This window comes from Cyclopterus lumpus, chromosome 23 (genome assembly GCF_009769545.1).
Source record: "Cyclopterus lumpus isolate fCycLum1 chromosome 23, fCycLum1.pri, whole genome shotgun sequence".
NCBI lineage: Eukaryota > Metazoa > Chordata > Actinopteri > Perciformes > Cyclopteridae > Cyclopterus > Cyclopterus lumpus.
In genome coordinates this window covers 13,281,291-13,304,281 of record NC_046988.1, presented here as the reverse complement: position 1 = coordinate 13,304,281, position 22,991 = coordinate 13,281,291, and the positions used below count along the sequence as shown (strand labels likewise).

The following is a 22,991-nucleotide window of genomic DNA, read 5'->3' as shown; positions in this document are numbered from 1 at the left end:
TCTCACTAACAGATGGAGAGCTGTACTCTGGCACATCTGCTGATTTCATGGGAAGGGACTTTGCTATTTTCCGTACCCTGGGAGATCATCATCCAATTAGAACAGAGCAGCACGATTCAAGATGGCTCAATGGTAAAACATTTTTAAAAAACACCAAAGAAAATGCATGTGAAGAAAGTATCAATGAATACTCCTGAAGAAATTAAATTTCCCTGAAAAAAAGATGATCTATGTTTTGCACAAACTAGTTTTTCTAGTAAGGGAGTTGCTTAATATACTGGGTTTCACAAATATGTTGCCTTTTCCTGTTTTTTAAGACGCCATTTCATTCTCCAAGCTTACGTTTGAACTTAATAGTGTTCAGACTTGCAAAAAAAACTAGATAACGTACATTTTCAAACCTCACAGACTCCAAACAAATGCGACTATGACAGTAAAATTGGGCCACAATAACCTCTACTGTTCAGTAAAAAAAAAAACCCTCGTCATTGGCCGTTTTTTTTTTTTTTGGAGAAAGAACACCATTGAGCTTTTCAATGGACATTGAAGCATTACATTCTCTCACAAGCCTTCAAGTCTCCAATCATTTCCATTCATGTGCCAGACATCAGATATCAGAGCCCATTCACAAAGTCACCGGATTTGCCTGCGCTCGTAAGATTAGCGCGGCAGTGAGGGGTTATTGACTGTCTGGCTATCTTTCGGCACCGCGGAGGACTTAGGGAGCCTCAAAAGGTCAGTTTGAACCTTTCCCTCAAGCTGTGCCATCCCTTTTCCCCCCTCTTTCCCACAGAACTAATCCGCTCTCAGCTGTTTTCCTGTAGTGGAGTCAAATTCCTCTCATCCCCCCCCCCCCCCCCCCCCCCCCCCACCCCCCTCCTTTTCCACCCCCCAGCACCATCAGGAATCACAAACGCTGTTCTATGCAGCGCTGATTGCTGTGACATATTAATAAAGAGCGATTCAAAAAAGGGAGAAGCCATTGTTACAGCGTTAATCCCCATCGATCTTTCACCTTGGGGGGGGGGGGGCATTCGGGCCCGGCAAAATCCAACTCCTTCTCCACAAAAGGGGGGATATGTAATTGCACGGGATTACTGGGAACGGGGATATATTCTATTGAGCCTTTTATCAACAAAGTTACATGGTGCTCAAATGCAACGAGAAAGACACTCGGGAATTAATTCTCAGTAGTTGATTCGAAAAAGAAAAAAAAGGATTTAGGGTTAAATGGTATAGCTTTGGCTTGGTTTTTTATTCATGCAATGCATTTACACATCCCTTCGCCCCTTTAATGCCCTCTAATTCAATGAATACAGTGGCCTTTCGCTGGGAATAAAAGTAATAAATTGTATATAAAATGAGCTCAATGGTCGGCGACACCGGCAGAAGCCATGCGAGGGCACGCGACGTTGAATTTACGAATGTGTACATTTAAATGGCACATATTCACAACAGAGCTACGAGGTGTGTGTGGGGTACATGATTCATACCAGAGGTCTCGCACCCGCGCAGCGCTTATAAATCTACTTCCCACTTTGGCCACACTGGTCTTTTTCACAGCTACTCTATATCCTAAACGGCCATGGAGGCGTAACATGGCACGGCTTGTTTCTCTCCGGCTAACCCGGCTAACCCCCCACCCCCCCCCCCCCCCACGAGCTCCCAGACACAGGCTCGTTTTACGTGCCACGCCGCCGCCGCTGGTCCTTCTGCCCCTTCAACTCGGAGGCATCTCGCCCCCGTTTAGCTTTGATTTCCTCTCTTAAGGTCGAGATAAATTTATTCAAGTGTGTACCGGGGGGGGGGGGGGGGGGGGGGGGGGGGGGGGGGGGGGGGGGAATCAGAGCCATGTGTGTTTGGTGGGGATGTGGCCTGGAGAAAGGAGTTATGTGGGATTTGGACTTGGAGCGTTCACTTGGGGTAAAGTCAGATACTGTAACACCAGTGTGTAAAGTGAATGGCTGTTGTTACTGAGCCGTGACTGGAGAATATCATGGGGGATTAGGTTTTGGAGGTGTAAAATAGGGGTGAAAGGATTGTCGTTGGGGCCGGGGTGGGGTGGGGGGGGGTTGGATCCTAAAATGACATTTGTGTAGCTTTGTGTGGGATTGAAGTGTGTGTATGAACAAACGTTTGGATATTTTACTGCGTGCTACGTCGTTTCCTGTGCTTCATTTGTTCCCCCCCCCCTTCCTCCAGACCCCAGGTTCATAGGCGTTCACTTGATCCCGGAAAGTGACAACACTGAAGACGATAAGATCTTTCTGTTTTTCAAGGAGAACGCCATGGACGGAGAGCACACTGGCAAGGCGACCATCGCCAGGATAGGACAACTGTGTAAGGTAACAACACACACATACAAACAACAACAACAAAAACGTCTCACAGTCTACTGAAAAGAAAATGTATTGAGTTTTTTTTTTTTTTTTTTGGGGGGTTGGGGTTTGTAAACACAGAACGACATGGGAGGTCACAGGAGTCTGGTGAACAAGTGGACCACCTTCCTCAAGGCCCGGCTAATGTGTTCAGTGCCAGGGGTCAACGGCATCGATACACACTTTGATGAGCTGCGTAAGTGTGTGTTCATTATTTGTATCTCTTTCAAAAATGCTGATGACAAAAACATCACCGTTGACCCATTCTTGCTTTTTTTTTTTTTTTAGAGGATGTGTTTCTCATGAGCTCCAAGGATCCAAAGAACCCAGTCATATACGCAGTATTCACCACATCCAGGTACAGACCCATCATTTTCATATGACCTCCAAAATGTGCGTCCCTTTGAGACCGGCGCCGGTACTATCGTATTTGTTTTTTGTTGCTAGGAGATCAGAAATAAGTTATTTCCTCTGTATTTGAAAAACACACAGCGCTTCATATTCCTCTGTTTCTCAGCCTTTATCTGTAATTCCCTAACCATTTTAAATCACATGGCAGGATGCGAGCGACCAAGCGTGCCCTCCCCCCCCCCCCCCCCCCCCCCCGCCCCCGTCAAATTCCCAGACAGCAATCCCTGTCCCGTAATCCACTTACAGGTGTCTTATGGTTGCTTTCCCCCTCATATGGTTTCCCCCTCCCCAACATCTCAGGATGGAGATTGCTTTTAGCCCGTTTCTCGCTACCTGTCCCCCCCCCCCCCCCCCCCCCCCCCCACCTTCTTTTTTTTCTTCTTTTTTTTTACTGAAACCTTGGCAGAGGCTTGGAGGGAAATTAGATTATGAAGGAGGAGGGAGCGAAAGAAACACGATATTCACTCAGCAGGAACGCGCGTCTCTCCCTTGGCCGCCGCCCCAGACTTGAATGGGGTTTTCAGAAGGCCGGGCGGGGCTCTATTGAAGCATGTGGAGAGGTGAAGGCATGGGGCAGTGTAGATAAGTGAGTTGAAATGGCACAGATGGTGGCACTTATCATGATGATGATGAATTTGCATTTGGGATGGAGGCGGTGGGGGGGCGGGGGGGTATTTTGTGTCCAGCGGTGTCTCCGAACCGCTTTGAAAGGAGGACAAACACTTCACCATCAATCACGGCTAATGATAAGACGCGCTGAATAGCGCGGCGGCGCAAGCTAACGCATACCGACAGGCGCCTTGCATCAGCAGAGGCCCGTATAGCTGGAGATGTATTCAAAGCTAGAGGTCGGTGTACACCTACGTAACCCCCCCCCCCCCCCCCCCCCCCCCCCCCCCCCCCCCCCCCCCCCCCTCCTCTCCTCCACACACACACACACACACACACACACACACACACATGCATGCTTTAAAATTCAATTATGGGGCATTGAGGAATTAGAGTGGTTTAATTGGTTTTCTAAGTGGCTGCTTTCCAGAGATGAATAGAGCAGAGATTCAGAGGGACCGGCTTTTAATATCACTGCTTAATGAGGCACAAAGAAGCTGCCAGTGACAGATCAATGTTTGATTGGACTGTTTGCGTGTCTGTGTGTGTGTGTGTGTGTGTGTGTGCATTTTTTGTGGGGTCGACTGAATACGTGTGCCTTTCTCTCAAATTGTGTGTATCAGCTCGAACACATGTTCCGTCCTTCTTCTTAAGCATAGGATATTGGAGTGTCCTTTTTTTTTTTTGGGGGGGGGGGGGGGGGGGGCTCCTGGAGTTAATTGAATTTCTCTGTAATTAACATTTTTCGAATGCTTAATCCATTCATCGTCCATGCTTTGGTGAGTACTGTCGGCTGTGTTTACGCCAGCCACATCCCTAATTAGTCCGATACAACTTCCCATTGCAGTCAGCAAGACAAAGGACGTGCCGACTCTCATTCAAGCGTTTGGTTCCTGCCTCTGCAAGAGACTGGCTGTACGAATCAAAATCTGCCATCTGTAAAAACAAAGTGACTAAAAGCTGATGAATGAACTTGATTTTTGAACATGTTGACCTACAAACTAATAATTACAAGTCTGTAAAAATAATGAAATGAATCCCCCTTATATGTGGTAAGGTTAATGGACTTATTTAAACAGTTTACTTTGTCACAATCGCCACAGGAATATTTGAATGACTCTTTTATATATATTTTATATATATTTTATATATATATATATATATACACATCTCGGGAATATTCCTGTGAAACTCCCAAATGTTCCACTGTAATGAGTCACAGCTCAAATCGCTTGTCTTCTGGATGACCTGGGTATGAGAATTGAAATAATATTCACAAAATGTCATTTTTTTTTTTTTTTTTACATTGCATGATTGATTGACCTTGCCTGCTTTTAAAAGAAATCCACTCATCTGGCTCCAGCGAGCGCTCACAAAATATTGAAGGGGATTTTCAAATATGCTCTGAAACCAGGTCTTCCGTTTTGTTGGTGGTGTGCCCAAATTCCTGTCTGTTCTCAAGTGGCTGGAAGCAATCGGAGAGAAGTTCCAATCTGTCATTCCTACACTGAATGGGGGGGTCATTTTGTTGTCTTTCTTCAGTATTTCACAAGCTCTTATAATCCCTAATCTTGTGACCGATTGCTTATGAATCCCTTTCTCTCTTGATTCCACCGCCCACTCCCTCCCTTGATCTTTGAACTCTTTTTCTTTTCCGTCTCTCATCCCCTTCTAAGAGCGTCTCCGTCTCTTTCCTCCGCAGTAACATCTTTAAAGGCTCGGCGGTGTGCATGTACAACATGGCCGACATCCGGAGGGTTTTCCTGGGTTCCTACGCCCACAGAGATGGACCCAACTACCAATGGGTGCCTTTCCAGGGGAGGGTGCCCTACCCCCGCCCGGGCACTGTGAGTCTCCATTTAAACAAATGTCCACAATGTCCACAAAGGTAGTGATTTTACGAGTAATAAAGTAAAATTCCGCTTTGATCTGATTCTCAGTGCCCCAGCAAGACATTCGGGGGATTCGACTCCACCAAGGACCTCCCCGATGATGTCATCACCTTCGCCAGGGGTCACCCAGCCATGTACAACCCAGTGCACCCGATAGGCGGGCGTCCCATCATGGTGCGAACCGACGTGGACTACCAGTTCTCCCAGCTGGTCGTGGACAGAGTGGAGGCAGAGGACGGACAGTATGACGTCATGTTCATCGGGACAGGTGCGCAACTTCAACGTTTGACGTTGCCGTGTATTTTTCAATACGAATTATTTAAATACGTGGTATTTAAGGTTGATTGTTCTGCATTTTTTTTACGTATTTTCACAAGAAAATAATAATTTGTTTAAAAATGTTTTAAAGCACGCAGCGTTGTATGTCCCCCATACACATAAGCTCTTAGATATTTCTAAATTTACTGTATATATATACATATATATATATATAAACAGCTCGAACATGAAAATAGTAACTTTTTTTATTCTTCTTTGACTTGAGAGAAATCGTCATATCTTTACAATACACATTAAGCAAGTTTACATATTCCAAAAGACACACTGAACTTCTTTTAATAGCAAACAAAGATTATTGATACTTGATTTAAAAAAAAAAGAAAAAAAACAGCCTTTTATATATATATATATATATATATATATATATATATATATATATATATATATAATACATATACTGGGTCTGAATGTCAATATTTCTTGCAGACGTGGGCACGGTACTGAAGGTGGTGACAATACCCAGAGAGAGCTGGCACGACCTGGAAGAGGTGGTGCTCGAAGAGATGACCGTCTTCAGGGTAAGACGTTGAAAATTGACGCCCGTATAGAAATAAACGCAACGTCCACAGATGTGGTAGTAAATCAGCTATATGCTGTATTTGTTTTGTGCAGGAGCCCACTCCCATTACTGCTATGGAGCTGTCCACCAAGCAGGTAAGGACTTGCTCTTCACACATAATCATTTATCCAGAAGTTGTCGACAGCGCCAGAAGTGAAACTAAAGAGTGAGAACGTCTGGGCCATTAAACAATATATGATATCCAAAACACAAAGATCTGTAATGTGCCCACTGAGAGCCCAAAAAGCCACAACCACCTTTCTTTAAGAGCCTTTTCCAACTGAGCCTCACAGGAATACTCAAGTTTTACACCTTTTCTTTTGCTCCCACAGCAACAGCTGTACCTCGGCTCTGGCCTGGGCGTGTCGCAGATGTCTTTACATCGCTGCGAGGTGTACGGGAAAGCCTGCGCAGAGTGCTGCCTGGCCAGAGACCCTTATTGCGCCTGGGACGGCAGCGAGTGCTCGAGATACTTTCCTACCGCCAAGAGGTAGGAGCATGCGCACGCAATCAAACACATGACCTTTATTCATCCTCAGAGAGGCCTCTTGAACCCGCGTGCTTCTTTTCAGCAACATCCTGTGCCTTTAAGTCGATGCCTTCTTCACACACACACACACACACACACACACACACCTGGGAGTTATCAGTGCACCTGCAGTACGATGATGCAATCGGCTTTAAATGCTTTGCTCAAGGGGGGCGTCTTGATATACAATGTTGTTCCTTTTACCTCAGACCTCAACCAGACTTTTTTTTTTTTAGCTGCGAATAATGATAATAAAAAAAAAAAAAAAGGTTCCAACGGTACATGCCAAAACATCTAAACATGGAAGTAATCAGGAGTTAGAATATTACACACGCGGGCACAAAACACAGTCATTAAAAAACACGCAGGCCAAGTGTGCATTCCAAGAGGTACAAATACAGCCACCTGGGTTATAACTTCTGCCAGCAACAGTTGTTCAGAGTTGTGATGCCATCGCCCCTGCAGCCAAGACGTGCACACACACACACACACACACACACACACACACACACACAGAGTAATGAAAAGACGCACAGGAACATACATTACACAAGTAAACACACACTAAATTATAGCCAACAGGAGCCGTCTAACCGCTTCACACTGCAGCCAGGAGGTATGAACATACACACCCTCAAATTACCCTCTGCTGTATCTAGCAGGATTAGGCTGACCACCGCAGCCCACACACACACACACACACACACACGCACACACACGTAGCACTACACCCCTGCGTCTCATTCATCCAGAACTTCTCACACCAGCAGAAGTAGGCCAGCGGGTATACTCCAGCTTGGCAGGGTTACAAGGGAGGTGGCACACCCCGCGGTTAAGGCCGGGACGGGCTCCTTCTCGGCTCTCCTCTGCACTGCAAATATTTTCCCTTTCCAGAATGAGAACCAGACACCCGGCCCGCACGTGCTCAGACGGCCAAAAGAGACAGGAATGTTAGCCCAGGAAGCGTACAGAGGAAAGGACATGTGTGAGAAAGAGACAGAAAGACGAGTGTCCAAAAATGTATAGACGGCACACAGAAGTAAAAGGAGGAGGGATGTTAGTGGCCATATTTTTGTGTGCAGCATTCTCATTACACGAGCTGAACATTTCACTTATTTCCTTTTCGTCCCAACCCTCGCCTCACCTTTGACTTACGCCACCTCTTCCTGCTTTGATGTGTGCGGCGCACCAATCGGGGGACCATGACAACTAGGAACAAAGGGGGGGAGACACATTTGCAATTCGTCAGGAAAGGCTATGGCTATGAAAACGGCTGTAAAATAAATAAATAAAATAAAATCTGAATGACAAAGTGGACTTTCATATCATAAGAGCGGGGCTGCTTTTCACGAGTTCATTTCGAGGGGCGAAACAATGCTGTGTGTGTTTCATAATAAACGGTTCATCTGAAAGGCAATGAAGCGCGTCGTTTATTTGTCCTAAAAATTCTACCATGATTTAGTTTTTTGTTTCTCACTCATGTGATTTAACAGTGGAGCAGAGGTTGAATAAATAACCCCTTTTCAGTCCTTAAAACGCAAGTGAAGCTGCATGTGGAACAGTATTGTGTGACATTGCCCCCTAGTGGTTGGAAACAAACAGTACAGAGAGCAAAACATGTGAGAAGTGCATTACCAGTGCGTTACCTGTACACGCCCCTTCTTCTGCCATTAACTCCCACTGTGGTTTCTTCCCCAGGCGAACCAGACGACAGGACATCAGAAACGGAGACCCTCTCTCCCAATGCTCAGACCTTCAGCATCACGGTACCTTAACGACCACCGCACACACACACACACACACACACACACTCTCTCCCCTTCTCGCCACACACTCCTAACCCCCTGTGTGTGTTTCGGTTTGAGTAGACGACACGGACGGCGTAGGAGGCGGCGTGGAGGACCGCGGTGTGTACGGCGTGGAGAACAGCAGCATGTTCCTCGAGTGCAGCCCAAAGTCTCAGAGAGCACTCACGTACTGGCAGCTGCAGAAGCCCGGCGAGGACCGCAAGCACGAGGTGTGTGTGTGTGTGTGTGTGTGTGTGTGTGTGTGTGTGTGTGTGTGTGTTTCTCAACCGGGTAATCGTAAAGCACACGCGTACCCCGATGTGAACTCGAGCTCAATGTCACACTAATTCAAACTGCTGCAAACCAAAACATGGCCACACCTTTCCTTGTCTGTGTTATCGTGTATTGACCTCTGACCTCTGTGGCCTTTAACCTCAGTGACATGTAAAGGGTGGTAACCCAGGGGGTGTGGATGTTCAGATTGACTTTTGACCCTTTTGATGTGACTAATTAAGCTCGCCTGACTTTTCTACTGTGGCGTTCAGGGCCCCCACGTGGTTTTGGGCACTGACGATGATGCGAAGAAATACAATCAGACAGATAAATGAGTATTATGGCTTATCGGAAGCAAATCATTATAATATGATGTTGAAGGGGTTTTCTGGAAAACAATCATTTGATCTTTTAGAAACATCTTATCTTGTGTTTCTTCCTACGTCACTGACCCTCGCTGCTGCTCCACAATAGCCTCTTTCAGATTAATAATGTGGGTGCATTTTTTCACACAGTGCCTTTGTCCGTCCAACCCAACATGTGCCTCGCTTGTCCTGGAACTGCGCTAACACAATGCACGTGTTGAGTTTGACACTGAAAGCCTGTTTTTTTCATCGGCGTTTCTCTGTGCTCATTTTTTCAAGCGTGACTTTATGACATCACAAATAGTTTTGGGGTTTATTTTCACCGCTACCAAGACATCGCGTGCTTTTTAAAAAACATTTTTTATTTCAAGCAAAAGTATTTTTATGTCCTGAAACGTGGAATCAATTGTAGAATCTGGCAGTTCTAGAAAACTCCGGTCCCGACGGGGAACGCATCTGTTTGCCTTTTATGTTGGTTCCGATATGCTGCTCTTATTATTATTTGTTCTTCTGTTTCCTTTTATAGATCAAGCTAGACGACAGGGTGCTGCGTACAGACCAGGGCCTGCTCATACGCAGTCTGACCCAGTCCGACTCGGGTACCTACCACTGCCAGGCCGTGGAGCACGGCTTCATCCAGACCCTCCTGCGCCTCAACCTCCAGGTCGTCCCTGTCCAGAAACTGGGTGACATCCTACCCCGACTTCCCGGCGCAGGAGGCGGGGTCGGTCACTCTCCCAAGCACAGGCTGTGGTATCGCGATTTCCTGTCTCTCTTGGACCACCCAGACCTCAACAGCGTGGAAGAGTTTTGCGATCGAGTTTGGAAGAAAGAACGCAAACAGAAGAGGGTGAAGACGCCCAACGGGAACAGTCAGGGTAAACCCGACGGCACCGGCGGTTCAAACCCTGCGCTACGGCCTAAAGCTTTAGCTCCCAACGCCCAGAAGCAGCAAGCCAGTCCACCGCAGAGCAGGCCAGGGCCCCAGGCTGGAGGGCCGACGGTGGAAGGGTCGGCGCGAAACCAGACTCTCCAGAAAGCTCAACCAAATCTGGGTATGTTGAGTGTCCAGACACCTAAGAACAATCAGAAGACGCAGAGCGGCCAGAAGGGGCAGGGCAGCCAGGCTGGTTCTCAGGCTGCGGGGGGGTCTAGGGCGAGCAGCCAGCACACAGCCAAGTGGAGACGGATGCAGGAAAATAAGAAGGGACGCAACAGGAGGACCCACGAGCTTCAAAGACCCCCGCGAAGCGTTTGAGAAAGAGGGGAAAAGAAAAGAAAAAAAAGCACAGAGATGCACACATGCAACCAGATCTACACACACAAGCACAACCCCCACGCATCCACACGTAAACACACCGACGCATTCGATAGATTGTGTGTCCAGATGTGAGAATTCAGTGACCCTCGCCATCACAACAGCAGAAAAAACAAAAAAAAACTAAATATGAAAATAAAAATAAAAAGAACACTTTTAGATAGACACGAGCTGCACTCGCGTAATAAACAATAAAAACTCAAATTCAAAGACGCATACGAGAATGCACATGAAGAGGACGGAGATCAACAGAGGACTGAAATACTGGAACGCAAACCGTAAATGTGTGAGGATATGGCTGGTTGCCTAGGATACTGCCTGGCAGACACTTCAACTTCCTGTACATAAGCTACTAAAATAAGACTGGGACTGAAATGTTTAGTGAGGGCGTTTCTCGGCAAGCATATGGACTTAGTATGCTGAACGGACAGTTCTGGAGACATTAACAGATACGTCCTCTTTGACCTGAAGCATGTGAACTGCAAGATTGTGTGGATATGGATGGATGAAAAAAAAACAACAAAAAAAACTCTTATTTTGAAGAACTGTTTGAGGAGAAAAGAACCTCGACGACGACAGCGCCCTAAAGAGAGCAAAGGGAGGGGTTGTGTCCCTTCATAAAACAAACAGAAGCATTATTACATGCGGGGAAAGTCACGGCACGGTGCAGAGAAAGTGCTTCATCAGAACTGGGGAAGCATTGTGCATGTTGTTGTCAATCAATGTTTTAATAAGCTAGTTATTTTATGGAATTCTAGACGCTTTTTCTTTTTTTTCCCATCTTTTTTTTAATTTTTTTTTTTTTACACTCTACCGTAAAGAAATGTTACATTTTTTATTTTATATTTCCTTTTCCAGACCAGTGCTTCTATTTTTGGGGGGCAACAATTACAAGCAAACATAGTAGTCTCATTGTGCATTATCCCTTCTGCTCTGGAGGATTCTGTGTAAGTTATTATGGTGTTGCTTTTTCTGGGATTTATAGAATCTGGGCACGAATTCCAGTTGTAGGCTATGCTAAAAATCCCAGTCTGAAATGGACTGCCAGTTGTTTTGTGTACATATATACAACAAACTTAACTATCTGTGTATATACAGTACATATACAGTACAAGAACACCACTTGATTATTATTTATTGCTCATTGTTTTGTGAAAGGGTTGCATTTATTTTTGATATTATGGTGTTTTTGTTTTTTTTGGCTCATCAATATATTGGAGAAACAATGGCAACAGCAACTGAGAACAACTTTGATGGACCAACTGGTTGAAAGAATGTCAAGGAATCCCTTTTTGGGGATAAAAAAAAAGGATTGAAAATGACTCACGAGCACGAGGAGGGGTTTTGTGTCACTGCTACATTTTTTAAACATTTTTTTTTATAGAGATCCCACTAACGATAAGCACAATTTTTGGTCTCTTTTTGACTGTTTCATAACAGACGACTTCTCAACGTGTTCCTTTCCTCCCAAATCCATTCGACATGTCTTTTGTTCAATCCAGTATCCATTATGTGTAAGATAATTCCCCCAAAACTGAAAAAAAAAACCTTAGCTGTGGCTCTCTCTAAGAAATAGTGGAGAGAAAAAAAGTTAAATTTAGTCTGAAGGAGAAGACACGTTATACTGCATGTGAATGCTACCTACAGTGTGCATCTTTTTTTATCGTCTCTTTACGTGTTTTGTGTGAGAGGTAAAGTTCCCTTAACGCAAGGTGTGATTTACTTTTGTCCTTTTTTGCCAAAACAGTGATTATTAACAACTCATGATACTCTGGCCAAAGCTGTATGAGATCCACGCTACCCAACGGTACCCATTTCCCCCTGTGCCCCTCCCCCCCCCCCCCCCTCTCCGAATACATGACAAGAGAAATGTGTCAATGCAATAATGTAGAGCAAATAGTGTTCTCTACCACTACTCCAAAGTTTGGTGTGTCCCTGATTCGGTTTTCTCTCCCTCAGAGTTAGTACAGTGAGAGAGCTGAAAGTTACCGCTGCTGTAGCACAGTTCTTTCTGGCATGCATTCAGTTGTCTAAATAAACATCTCCGTTACAAAAAGTCCATTTGTTCTCATTTCAGTCATTTCAGTCTAAAAAAAACAACCTCCTGCACACCTCAGCTGCACACAAGAGAGAGAGAGAGAGAGAGAGAGAGAGAGAGAGAGAGAAAACACTCTCTGGAACACTTTCTTTCACTCCAACGATTTAAAAGACAAAGATAATAATCTACGGCCTCACACGGCCGGCCGTGTGAGGCCGTAGATTTACCAGAACGCCAATCTGAGCGTGCTCAGAACGAAGGCCGAGGCATAATTTATAGCATGTTAACGTGTTCATATTTGTTCACAAAGCACGAGGCTGTAGTTTTACAGATACTTTATGTGCAACGTAGCATTTTCAGAAACACCGCCCGCCTCATTATTCTGCCTAATTCACAGAAACAGGCTGTGAAACTGTTTATTAAACAACTATTTTTAGAAAAATAAGCGTTTTTGGTTTATCAAACTCATAATTTTACACAGCAGATATTTCTGGCAGGTCGTTTCAGTGAAAAGCTCAGCTTTAATTGAGAATATTAGAAACCAGTGCACCCCACGTAGGTGAGCCCGTTCCAGGACCGTGGTATTGTGATGGCTCACTGGGACACTTAATGGAACTGAGACGTCATTAACAACATGTGAAAAGAGATCCCTGTGTTCTTACATTGTTAAAAAATTTAATGGGCATAGCGCTGCAAGACTGGATTCCCTTTCATCGTGGCAAAAAAAAAAATAATCTCACAGATGGATATGTTACAAAGCAGGCACATGAATTTAAAACCATCTGCACGGCGAGAGGTAACTGAGATTTGTTGTTGTCGTTATCGTCTGTAAATAAAACCAACCATGACATTCTGAATAAGTAATATTATTTTCCACTGCGACATGTCAAAATGTCCTCCATTATAAAGGCCTGTAAACTCAAAAACAATAAAGAGGACCGTGGCCTGCAAGAGAAAATGATGATTCTCACGAGGCACCACCAGAGGTCGCTGTTGCCTAACTGCCCGTGCAGGCCTGTCTGTCAAAAGCCCATCAGACTGTTGTGGTAATGAAGCATGAAACAGCTTCACGTGTAATATTTCCACACGGAAATGTCTTCCTTTCACAGTCGGGCACAATTACCCCGTTCTCAGAAGCCGCGTGCACGCGCGTGCTCGCGCGTGTCAGCTGAAGTGATTAGAGTGCCGCAATCACGTCCACTGCCCCTTCAAGATCCACACACCTGTTTGCTGGTCCTGTCACCATGGCGACTGTCCTTGAATGTCCTGCGTGTCTGTGTGCACATGTGTGTGTGTCTGTCTCATACACATTCAGCATTTAAAAAACACAATTATTATATTATTATGGTAGCAAACTGTGTTCATTTTCTTAGAAAATTAAGGAAAAAGAGACAGCACATTTTTTTAAATTTTTTGGAAACATTATAATATGAGTTCAGTTTGATGGGTGATGTTTTACCTAAACTTAAAATGAAAGTATTGCATTTACATCTCATGGGGAAACGTGGGAAAACAAATCTGTGGGCAAATCGAGAGCATGCAGATTCTCTCTCCCCCGATATTATCATAAGTGTATTATTATTATTATTTTTATTATTATTATTATATATATCACGACGCTTTTATTCTCACAGCATCTTTTCTCACTTCCTGGTTTGCCTAACAAGCTCGTGCTCGTCTCTCACGCACAAAGGTCACGCACGCGCATGAAGTGAAAGCTCACAGCTGGAGGCTTTGTAGGTGCGCTGCACTGCGCGCTGCGGAACCGTCACGCGCATTGAACTAAATCTTCAACTGATCCCGTAATTAGGAACACTGTAGGTGAGTGGCAGCTGCCCCGGAAACCATGGCAACTGCGGGGAGGGGATGTGATACAGAGCAATGATGATAACCCCACTGAGCCTCCAACTGGGATCTCCAGGTGCAACTCTCTTCTCCTTCTCCTTTATTGCCCTTTATTGGTCAAATAGTGCAGACAAACTTAATGGAAACATGTATTTCTTGACATTTTATAGACCAAAGGAGTAACAGATAAATGAAGTTTATGAAGTAGTCGTTAGATAAATTGATAATGAAAATAATCATTAGCTGAAGTCCAATTAATGCCGTGGAGGCTCTTCCTTTCTTTTCAACAACAATAACTTCCATACAGTCCCTTAAAATAGCATTTACTGACCTGTTTTGACTCAAATAAAAGCTACTCAGCCAGGTTTACCTGTCACTTTCAAAATGCTCATTACATAACCGAGCGCGTTGTCTCTCTGCACACATATCGCCCTGGGGTGTCCACTGTATAGACGGTGCCCTCTGGGAGTGCTGTTTCCTAGTCTGTTGTTAAGAATCCATGATTCATGGCTCTGATGCCGGCCTCCTCAACGCCGAGCTCCAAGGTTTGGGAGTCCTAAACAGAGACGCCCCTCACGCAGCAGTGCGGCAGGCTAGATATAAAGTCTGACCTCCACGCTCACTGATTCCTTGGGATTGATGAGGTGATCAATGACCTATTCCTGTTCCTTATAGAGAATACTGATTCACTCTGTGCTGCAGGGTTACAATTAAGGACTTGCTAAATCCCCGTGGACTGTGACCAACAGCTCTCTGGTGCAAAAAAATGTTTTTTATAGTTACGTTCCAAGTCAAGAAACAAATATGTAATTAAAGCTGAGGCAGCATTTGGAAATTGCCAAGACCTTTAGAGGCCGTTGGCCTCGGAGTATTTTCTGTAACCCACTCGTTATAGCTTCATAATGTCATGTTTGTATGCGCTCGCATTTTGCGGTCGACGTGACTCATCTGCGTTCTGTAGCTTAACTCGAGGGACTTAGCCCCTCGTTGCCGAGTGATGACGTCAACCGGCGACGACACATTACCTTGACGACAGGTGTGCGGTGTCGATGATTCACGAGCTGCGGGGTCGTCCGTGACTTGATTGGCGTTGAACCCCCCCCCCCACCCAACGTCACTTTGACATTACCTCCCGTCCCTTCTCTTTCTAAAACGATCTTCGCCTGAAGGACTCATCTTAGTCCTTCTGATGAATCAGACCATTAGACCCCAGAGCGGCATTAGTAAAGATGTCAGCTGCTGTCGATTCGCTTAGGGGAAAAAAAAATGAAAGTGGAACGTGGAGCGAGAGTGGGTGATGGGTAGAGGAGGAGGAGACGACACAAAATCCATCACACATGGAGCGTCGAAAGGTTTCCTTAACATGAACGCCACAATTTGTCCAAAGAAAAGGAAATTGCATGGATGACACCGAGTCAGATGTGAGCTGCAACACCACAACGCATCTTAAGCGCAATGTCCATCCACGCCACGCTTCCTGCTATTTCAATCCCAGTTTTAGGCGATTCTTTCAACGGCGATGCGCAGCAGCTTGCGTGTGATGCGCTGTGGAAAAAAAGCCTCGTTAGTTAGCACCGGCAAGCCTCCATCGAAGAGACAAAGAAGTTGTCTGCTATACTCGCAGGAAGGAAACACTTGCAAGGAGCGAGACATCAGAGAACTGTCACACTATCTGAGTGATTCTCAGTGAGAAAAAACAGTGCCTGGAGCGAGCTGAACGGGGGATTTCACTGCGGCTGCCTTCTAGATGTATAACTAACAATTTACGAGTGTTATTTGTTCACCAATAGTGTGCCCTTCGTTCCTCAGCTCGCTGATAGCTCGGCAACCTTTTCCTTGGCACGCTGCTCCGACTTCAGTCCGCCACTGGACTCGTGGCTTTTTGGAGATTGGTTTCCAGACTGTGACCAGTAAATCCTATTAACAGTTCCCAGTTAAAGTCTCCTACTCGCTCCCTTCACCCACGCACCAAAGAAAACCTTACAGACACTAATTTCCAGATTTGTTTCATTGTGTGAAAAGACTGATCATCTATAAGAAAGATACCGTTTTATGACTTCCTGACAAGTGATTTAGACTGAAAGGAGGATTGGAGGTGTACACTCGGCTCCCTCAGTTCACTCCATGCACCTTTTTTCCTAAATCCGCCTCGCTCGAGGACGAGGAGATGCAGATGAGGGGGATGTGCATCCAGACATAAGCACGTCACGTGTGATTTAGCTTTTCAGAAAATCTCTACTGATATTAAACACACTACATCTCAAAGACATGGCATTAATTCAAGTTGTTTTTTTTTCCGCCAGTTCAATGCACATTTCATCCCGGACATCCGCATGCTGTGCTGCTGTGTGTGTTTGCATGAAACGAAAAGTGACTTGTGCAACGCCGGCTTTGTGTCGAGTCCCAGATTCAGACGCCTTTGTTTGTCTTCAGGGAGCGAAGGGAAATTATTTCCAGAGAATCTAGCTGGAAGGAAACTGCCTACTCCATGCAGAGTGAAACAGAAAGACGGGCCTATTTTCACAAGTTCTGCGGAGCTATAATATAAATATACACGTTCCTCTTCATTCGTGTTCCCAGGGCTCAACAGATGGTGGTGTTATGGCTTCTCAGTGCAGCTCTTGGGATGTTTTATTGCTGCTGTGATAGAAAGTATGCTGAGGTTAAAATTCCAGTTAGGCAAAGGATGAATAATTGATTTGTGTTTTTTTGTTGTTGTTGTTTGTTTGAGTTGTTTCCCAGTGAGTTAACTTGACCCTCTACTATAGCAGAGAGTCACAGCAGGACGGGATGCACTGTGTGTACAAAGAAAACAGCTTACAGTGCAGAGGAGTGCGTGATTGGCCCATCTCTCAGAAGAAAAGAGGATTAGAGGGACCTCTTATGTCCGTGCACCAGTGTGTCTTTGTGTCACAGCTTGTGTTTGCAGGAGTGTGTGTGTGTGTGTGTGTCTGCAGCAGGTGCAGCCCATGCTCGCCTACCCGTGTTGCCTGTGCGCGGGCATGTCGATGGTAGGATTGAGTGAGGTTGAGGAAGGGAGCCTCTGACTTTAAAGGTATTTTTAATCCAACCGTGTCTCGCTGGTCTGGAGAAGTCGGCGTTGAGGGGGGCGGTGTTATAGGCGCGTGCCCGGTTGGTAATAGGGATGAGAGCGGCTCAGTCCTAATATACCAGAAATTAAACATCACGTGCAAGTACGCTGTCACCGGGGAAGTGCCTCACCTCCTCGCACGGCGAACTTCGCGGATACGTACTCCTGCCCGTAACACACTTAAGTGAAGGTATGTCACACGTTATTTTTTTTGCTTGTCTTTTGAAGAAGTAAACATTTGATTCTGGATTAGAAGAGGGGATTATGGAGATACAGCTCTGTGGGGAAGGTGCTGGTTGATTGTTTGAGACAGAAACTCGACCTTCTCACAGGGGGGAAAAAGAGCCGTTGTGGTACATGTATGTCTAAAAAGTCATCGTAGGTGTTTTTGGTGAATTGTGTTATTGGGTAAAGGAAGATATTATTGGTGCTTTAAAGCTAGGTTTTGTACTACAACTGCAGCAGCAAAAACAATATCCTTTGTTCGTGCCTCGTACCCCAACTGAGTATTCAAATTTAATGAACACGGTGCAGTGTGTGTTATCCGGTTACCGGCCTCAGGTTACATTGAGCAGGCCCCACGGGGCAAAAATACATCTCACACAAGCTGCACGTGTCAAATATAGATTCAGTAACTATACTGCGCTTATGTGCAGTTTTAAGGTACTTGTGTACTTAATATACCATAATATAATAACAGACATGATATGCTGAAAATCTACACTGCATCACAGGGGTCATTCTTCTGCAAAATGACTACTTTTCCACATACATGAAGTGAATTTTGAAGGCATCCTTATCTGGGATCTGAATACTTCTTCGACCACTGGATACATTTTAATAACAGATAACAATTAATTGTGCTGTTTGCTCTAAAACAGAAATATGATTCAAGGGCCCTGATAGCATTGCACTAGTGAGTCTACTCTGTGTACACTGTATGCAGGTGTGTGTGTGTGTGTGTGTGTGTGTGTGTGTATAAACTGCAGAGTTGGCACATGCCTCAGAGAGTACTTGTCCCCAGGCCTGTGTTTGATGTTGTGTGTTTACACCTGTGTGTGTGTGTGTGTGTGTGTCCGTCTGTCTGTCTGGGTGAATGCATTTGCTTTTGCACGGCTGGATGCTTCAGTCAGTGTGTTTATGTGAATGTGTGGGTGAGATACAGAAGGAGGGAGGGAGGGAGGGAGGGATGGAGAGCGAGAGAGCGAGCATGCATGTACGGGCTGCTTCCGCCTCAAAGCGTAGAGACAATCAGGCCACGCTTCAGCGATCAGTGGGAAGAAGGGGAGGAGCAGAGCAATCGCTACACAACCATTTCTTATCACTGAAGACAGAGACCAAGATTCACCTCTGCATACACATAGACATACACTAAGGCGAGGAGGAGGAGGAGGAGGAGGAGGAGGAGGAGGAGGAAGAGGAGGAAGAGGAGGAAGAGGAGGAGAAAGACTGAAAGGACAGAGGGAGACAACTATAAAAAAAAAAGATATGATATATATACGCAAAGTACTGTAGAGGAGGGAGGGATCAAGGAAATATGATTCTAAATGGGCCGTTTAAAGAAAAGTGATAGGATGGGGGGAAATAAAGCAAAGCATGTAAGAAAATACTGAAGCTGGAACAAGGTCAACAACATATTCACGTGACCACATATACTGTATTAAAGGGGGAATATGTCTTTCTTGCTGAGAGATGGATGAGAAGATGTCTTGAAGAAGCCACTGCAGAGCCAAATTAAATCTGCAAGAATAATATATTTACGCCTATACTATATATATATATATATATATATATATATATATATATATATATATATATATATATATGGCAGCTGGTCCCACTGCTTCCTGTCTTTATGCTAAAGCTAAAAGCATTTCCCAAAATGTCAAACTATACTAACATACATAACATACTTGATGTGCACTCCCCTAATGATTCCAATTGTGCTATTTGTGTAACAATTTCTTCGCCGAACACCAAACGGGTATCGACTCACAACCCACAAAAAGAAAGACACAATAAAACTGGAGCCATTGTCACATGGAACATTTGCTTTAAATGATGACTTGTAATGTCACATCGTCATTGAGCCTTCCCAAAGTGGATGGAAACCAGTCACCAGGTCTTCCTCTCCACCCTTGCCCAGGTACCGAGGGCTCTGAGCTGGGTGCACAGAGGACACGTCTGCCCCAGAGCTCCACGGAGAACAGAGCAAATGAGCACTCGCCGTCAGATTGCAGCACATCAGCTTGACGTACAGCAGAGGCGACGCATTTTAATATCCCTCTCGCTGAATCTGGTGACCGCTTGTGCATATTCTCAGCACAGTGGCTGCTAAATATATACTGTAGGTTTGTTCTGCTGTCTTTTTCAGCGTGTGTACTGTATGGTTTTGTTTTTGTGTTCACATATTGGTAATGCAACACACTGCGGCCTCTGTGTTGGTGATCTTTTTATAATTACATTCTTTGGATCACATGCAGGGTTCTCCAGGAAAACAACAGCACTCTTCACAAGAGAATAATATATCAATAATTGTAATTTACAGTCAACTGGATTTCCGCACATGATTCCATGCTATAGCCTTCAGTTGCACATTCACATATTTGAGAATAGGTTTACATATAACATGATCTGATGATATCTTATAGCTGCTGGAAAAGAATAACAAAGCATAATGAGATATTATTCATGCTATGAGTCATCTGAAGACCCTCACAGATGTTTTTATCTGTGTTTTTCAAATATTTGACGGTGCCAATTTCCCCCTAAAATGAGATTTATGGCATTTTAATGAGATTGCTGGAACGTTTTTTTGATCTTAATGGCTGCAGCAGGTCAGGATGGGGTGTGTGCTCATACATTATATATATATGAAGTTCAAAACAAGCCTTTCTCTTGAGCCCCAGATACTTCACCTACAAAACATATACCTACAACTCTCTTCTTTCTACTTTTAAAGCCACTAAATGACCTCAAAAGAAGAACAGCATCAATGATCCCAGCTGCAACTTTGAGTTCCCCTCGGGCTCGATCCTTTAAACAATCGAAACTAGAAACATTAAACGGAGGAAGTCTCCTTTAAAAACATATATTCCTCCGCGGATGTCTTCTGATCACCTGTCACAGGCGTGAGCATGCGCAGTGAGTCGAGAGGATGTTGGGGGGGACGGGGGGGACGGGGGGACGGAAGTAATATCAGTGTGGTTTCAAAATAAATGCCTTATAATCTTATACAGGTTTTAATGAATGAAGTGCTGGACTGGTGGTGCAAAACTAGAACCGATTTGTTTTTTTAAAGTGAATTTTTAAATTGTATTCTTCTTATCTGGTGTGTACGACCTATAACTATTGTTAAACACCACTGTCTTTATTGTGTAGACCTGTTAATTGCAGGTTGTACATTAAGTAGTTATATATATTTTGTTACCCAGTGTCTTTCATTGAGGAGGACTTAAATAATTAAATTAATGCCATATAATTAGGATTTTTATTTTGTAAAAAAAAAAAAACTACCGGAAACCACCTCATGTGACTGTGAGCAATAGTAAGACGGAGAGACCCCCCCTCACGGAAAACTGTGGCAACTGTGGTGTGCAGCTGCAGAGATGCGCGACACAGAAAAACAAGGAGAAACGAGGGGAATGGAGGCACGGCGCACGCGAGGACAGTAACCGCGGATCACACCTCACCGGAGATGCGTCGAGACACCGACGGGCACCGTGTTCCGTGCGCACTTTGGACATAAAAACGCCGTGAGAACGGCTCGGATACCACATTGATCCGAACACAGGGGGGGACGGGGACGGGGAGAGGAGGAAGAGGGGGGGGGGGGGGTCGATCATGGGGAACGAAGCGAGCCTGGAAGGAGGCGAAGGGCCGCCGTCCGGGCTACCGGAGGGGCTGGCACCTGACGGGAAGGGTGGCTTCGTGCGGGTCCCCGACGGGACTCCGGTCAACCTGAGTGAACTCAGCGAGGAGCAGAGGAGGCAGCTCGCCGCGGCGATGTCAAGGACGCAAGGCAGCCAGCCCGGAGGCGCAGCGGCTGCACGAAGGCAGGGCTATTCACCGGCATTGTTGTTCTATCTTTCTTTCTTTTGATGCACCTAAGAGATCCACACTAACAAGGCCATGATACGTGAGAGAGAGAGAGAGAGGACGAGTGGATGTGTTGTGGTAGTGTGGAGCATCATTTGGAGGATGCTGTGAGGAGGCAGAGAGCTCGTTCACGCCCATTTCTGATCCTCCCCAACAAATTATTCCTTACTTAGAGCTCACTGGGATGGATTACCATTAACGTCTGATAATAAAATATATATATATATATTTTTTAATTCAAGATGTCTTGCCTAATACAGCTCTAACATGGTCTGGGCACGTCCGATTGATTGTCTGTCGCTGTGCACGTTGTGCATCTCCCGTTTCACAAACCTGGCTGTTCGATGGTGTTCTAAGACTCGAGGTGTAAAAAGCACTCTGAAATGGTGAATGGTTTTTAACCCGTGTCCACGGTTTGTCTTCCCTCTGTGTGAGATCACAGACACACCTCCAATATTTGTGCGAAATTTTCGAAATGCCTGCTGGGTAAAAAAAATCTGTCGTGCCCAGTGTTTTTTTTTTTCCTTCCCCACATCTGAACGACGCTTGTGAAAACACACAGCAACACACAACAATAATCTTTAATATCGCCAATCAGACCCTCTACTTACTCACTTCCTCTGGATTCCGCATACATTGCATTGAAATCGGTTGCGTGGGAAGTGTGCTGTGTTGTGGAGGGGAATTGGTAGAAAAGCTGCCAATGAAAACAATACTTCCATTATGCTTCAGATGTGAAAGATCCCTCGATATCTGATAACGTGACGTAGTGTGCGGTACCGCTAATTGGCTCCAATTGGGGGGGGGGGGGGGAAGAAACGTTATTTATATCGGAAGCTGAAGATGGGGATGGGAGGGGTGCATTAATATTAATATGACTATAAATAGATCGGCAGCGTTAATGCCATCCGTCTAGGCTGCCCTCCCCGCTGCTTTCTGATTTTTGGGGATTTTGTCGGATTTCATAGTATTCATGTGGAGACGTCGGTCTCGGCGTCTGTTCGCTGTCCATGGTGCTGACACACACACTGCTGATGCGCGTGGTGCTGAAGAACCTCGCTGCAGTGGATCGGCCAACAGCGGGCATTGCAACACCATATGCTTCCAACGTTTTCCAGGCTCTCACCATGCATAGACTTATTAATCAGTGCTCACTATAAAAACATAATCAAATGCTTGTTTACAGCATTCAACTTTATTGCCACATAATGTAATGCATCTCCGAGATAATGGCAGAAGCGCTGGGGACTTTTTAAACAGCATGCCTATAAAAAACCTCTATCCGTATGTTGCACACACACACGCACACACACACACCACCATACAATAACAAAGCATTAGCACATTAGTCCAGCGTTGCATTTTTTTCGTTGACTTTCACACCGGTGGATGGCCGTGTCTGTGTGTGTGTGTGTGTAGGATGTGAATGTTGCCTCTCAGCATGAGCTAACAAAGATCT

General features: G+C 45.2%; 2 protein-coding genes across 2 annotated transcripts in view; both read left to right on the top strand.

Moving 5' to 3' along the window:
* Positions 1 to 10,463, top strand: part of sema3aa (sema domain, immunoglobulin domain (Ig), short basic domain, secreted, (semaphorin) 3Aa) — a 29,387-nt gene extending 18,924 nt beyond the window's left edge. The window contains exons 6-17 of the mRNA XM_034526127.1: positions 13 to 132; positions 2,203 to 2,345; positions 2,460 to 2,574; positions 2,667 to 2,736; positions 5,101 to 5,245; positions 5,339 to 5,558; positions 6,056 to 6,147; positions 6,242 to 6,283; positions 6,521 to 6,678; positions 8,416 to 8,483; positions 8,586 to 8,734; positions 9,669 to 10,463. Coding sequence (XP_034382018.1) covers positions 13 to 132; positions 2,203 to 2,345; positions 2,460 to 2,574; positions 2,667 to 2,736; positions 5,101 to 5,245; positions 5,339 to 5,558; positions 6,056 to 6,147; positions 6,242 to 6,283; positions 6,521 to 6,678; positions 8,416 to 8,483; positions 8,586 to 8,734; positions 9,669 to 10,400 — 2,054 coding nt within the window. The 3' untranslated portion in view covers positions 10,401 to 10,463. The remainder of the gene's footprint in view (positions 1 to 12; positions 133 to 2,202; positions 2,346 to 2,459; positions 2,575 to 2,666; positions 2,737 to 5,100; positions 5,246 to 5,338; positions 5,559 to 6,055; positions 6,148 to 6,241; positions 6,284 to 6,520; positions 6,679 to 8,415; positions 8,484 to 8,585; positions 8,735 to 9,668) is intronic.
* A 10,814-nt stretch (positions 10,464 to 21,277) lies between these two features.
* Positions 21,278 to 22,991, top strand: part of LOC117726170 (protein piccolo-like) — a 47,972-nt gene continuing 46,258 nt past the window's right edge. Inside the window, 1 exon segment of the mRNA XM_034526285.1 lies at positions 21,278 to 21,489. Coding sequence (XP_034382176.1) covers positions 21,278 to 21,489 — 212 coding nt within the window.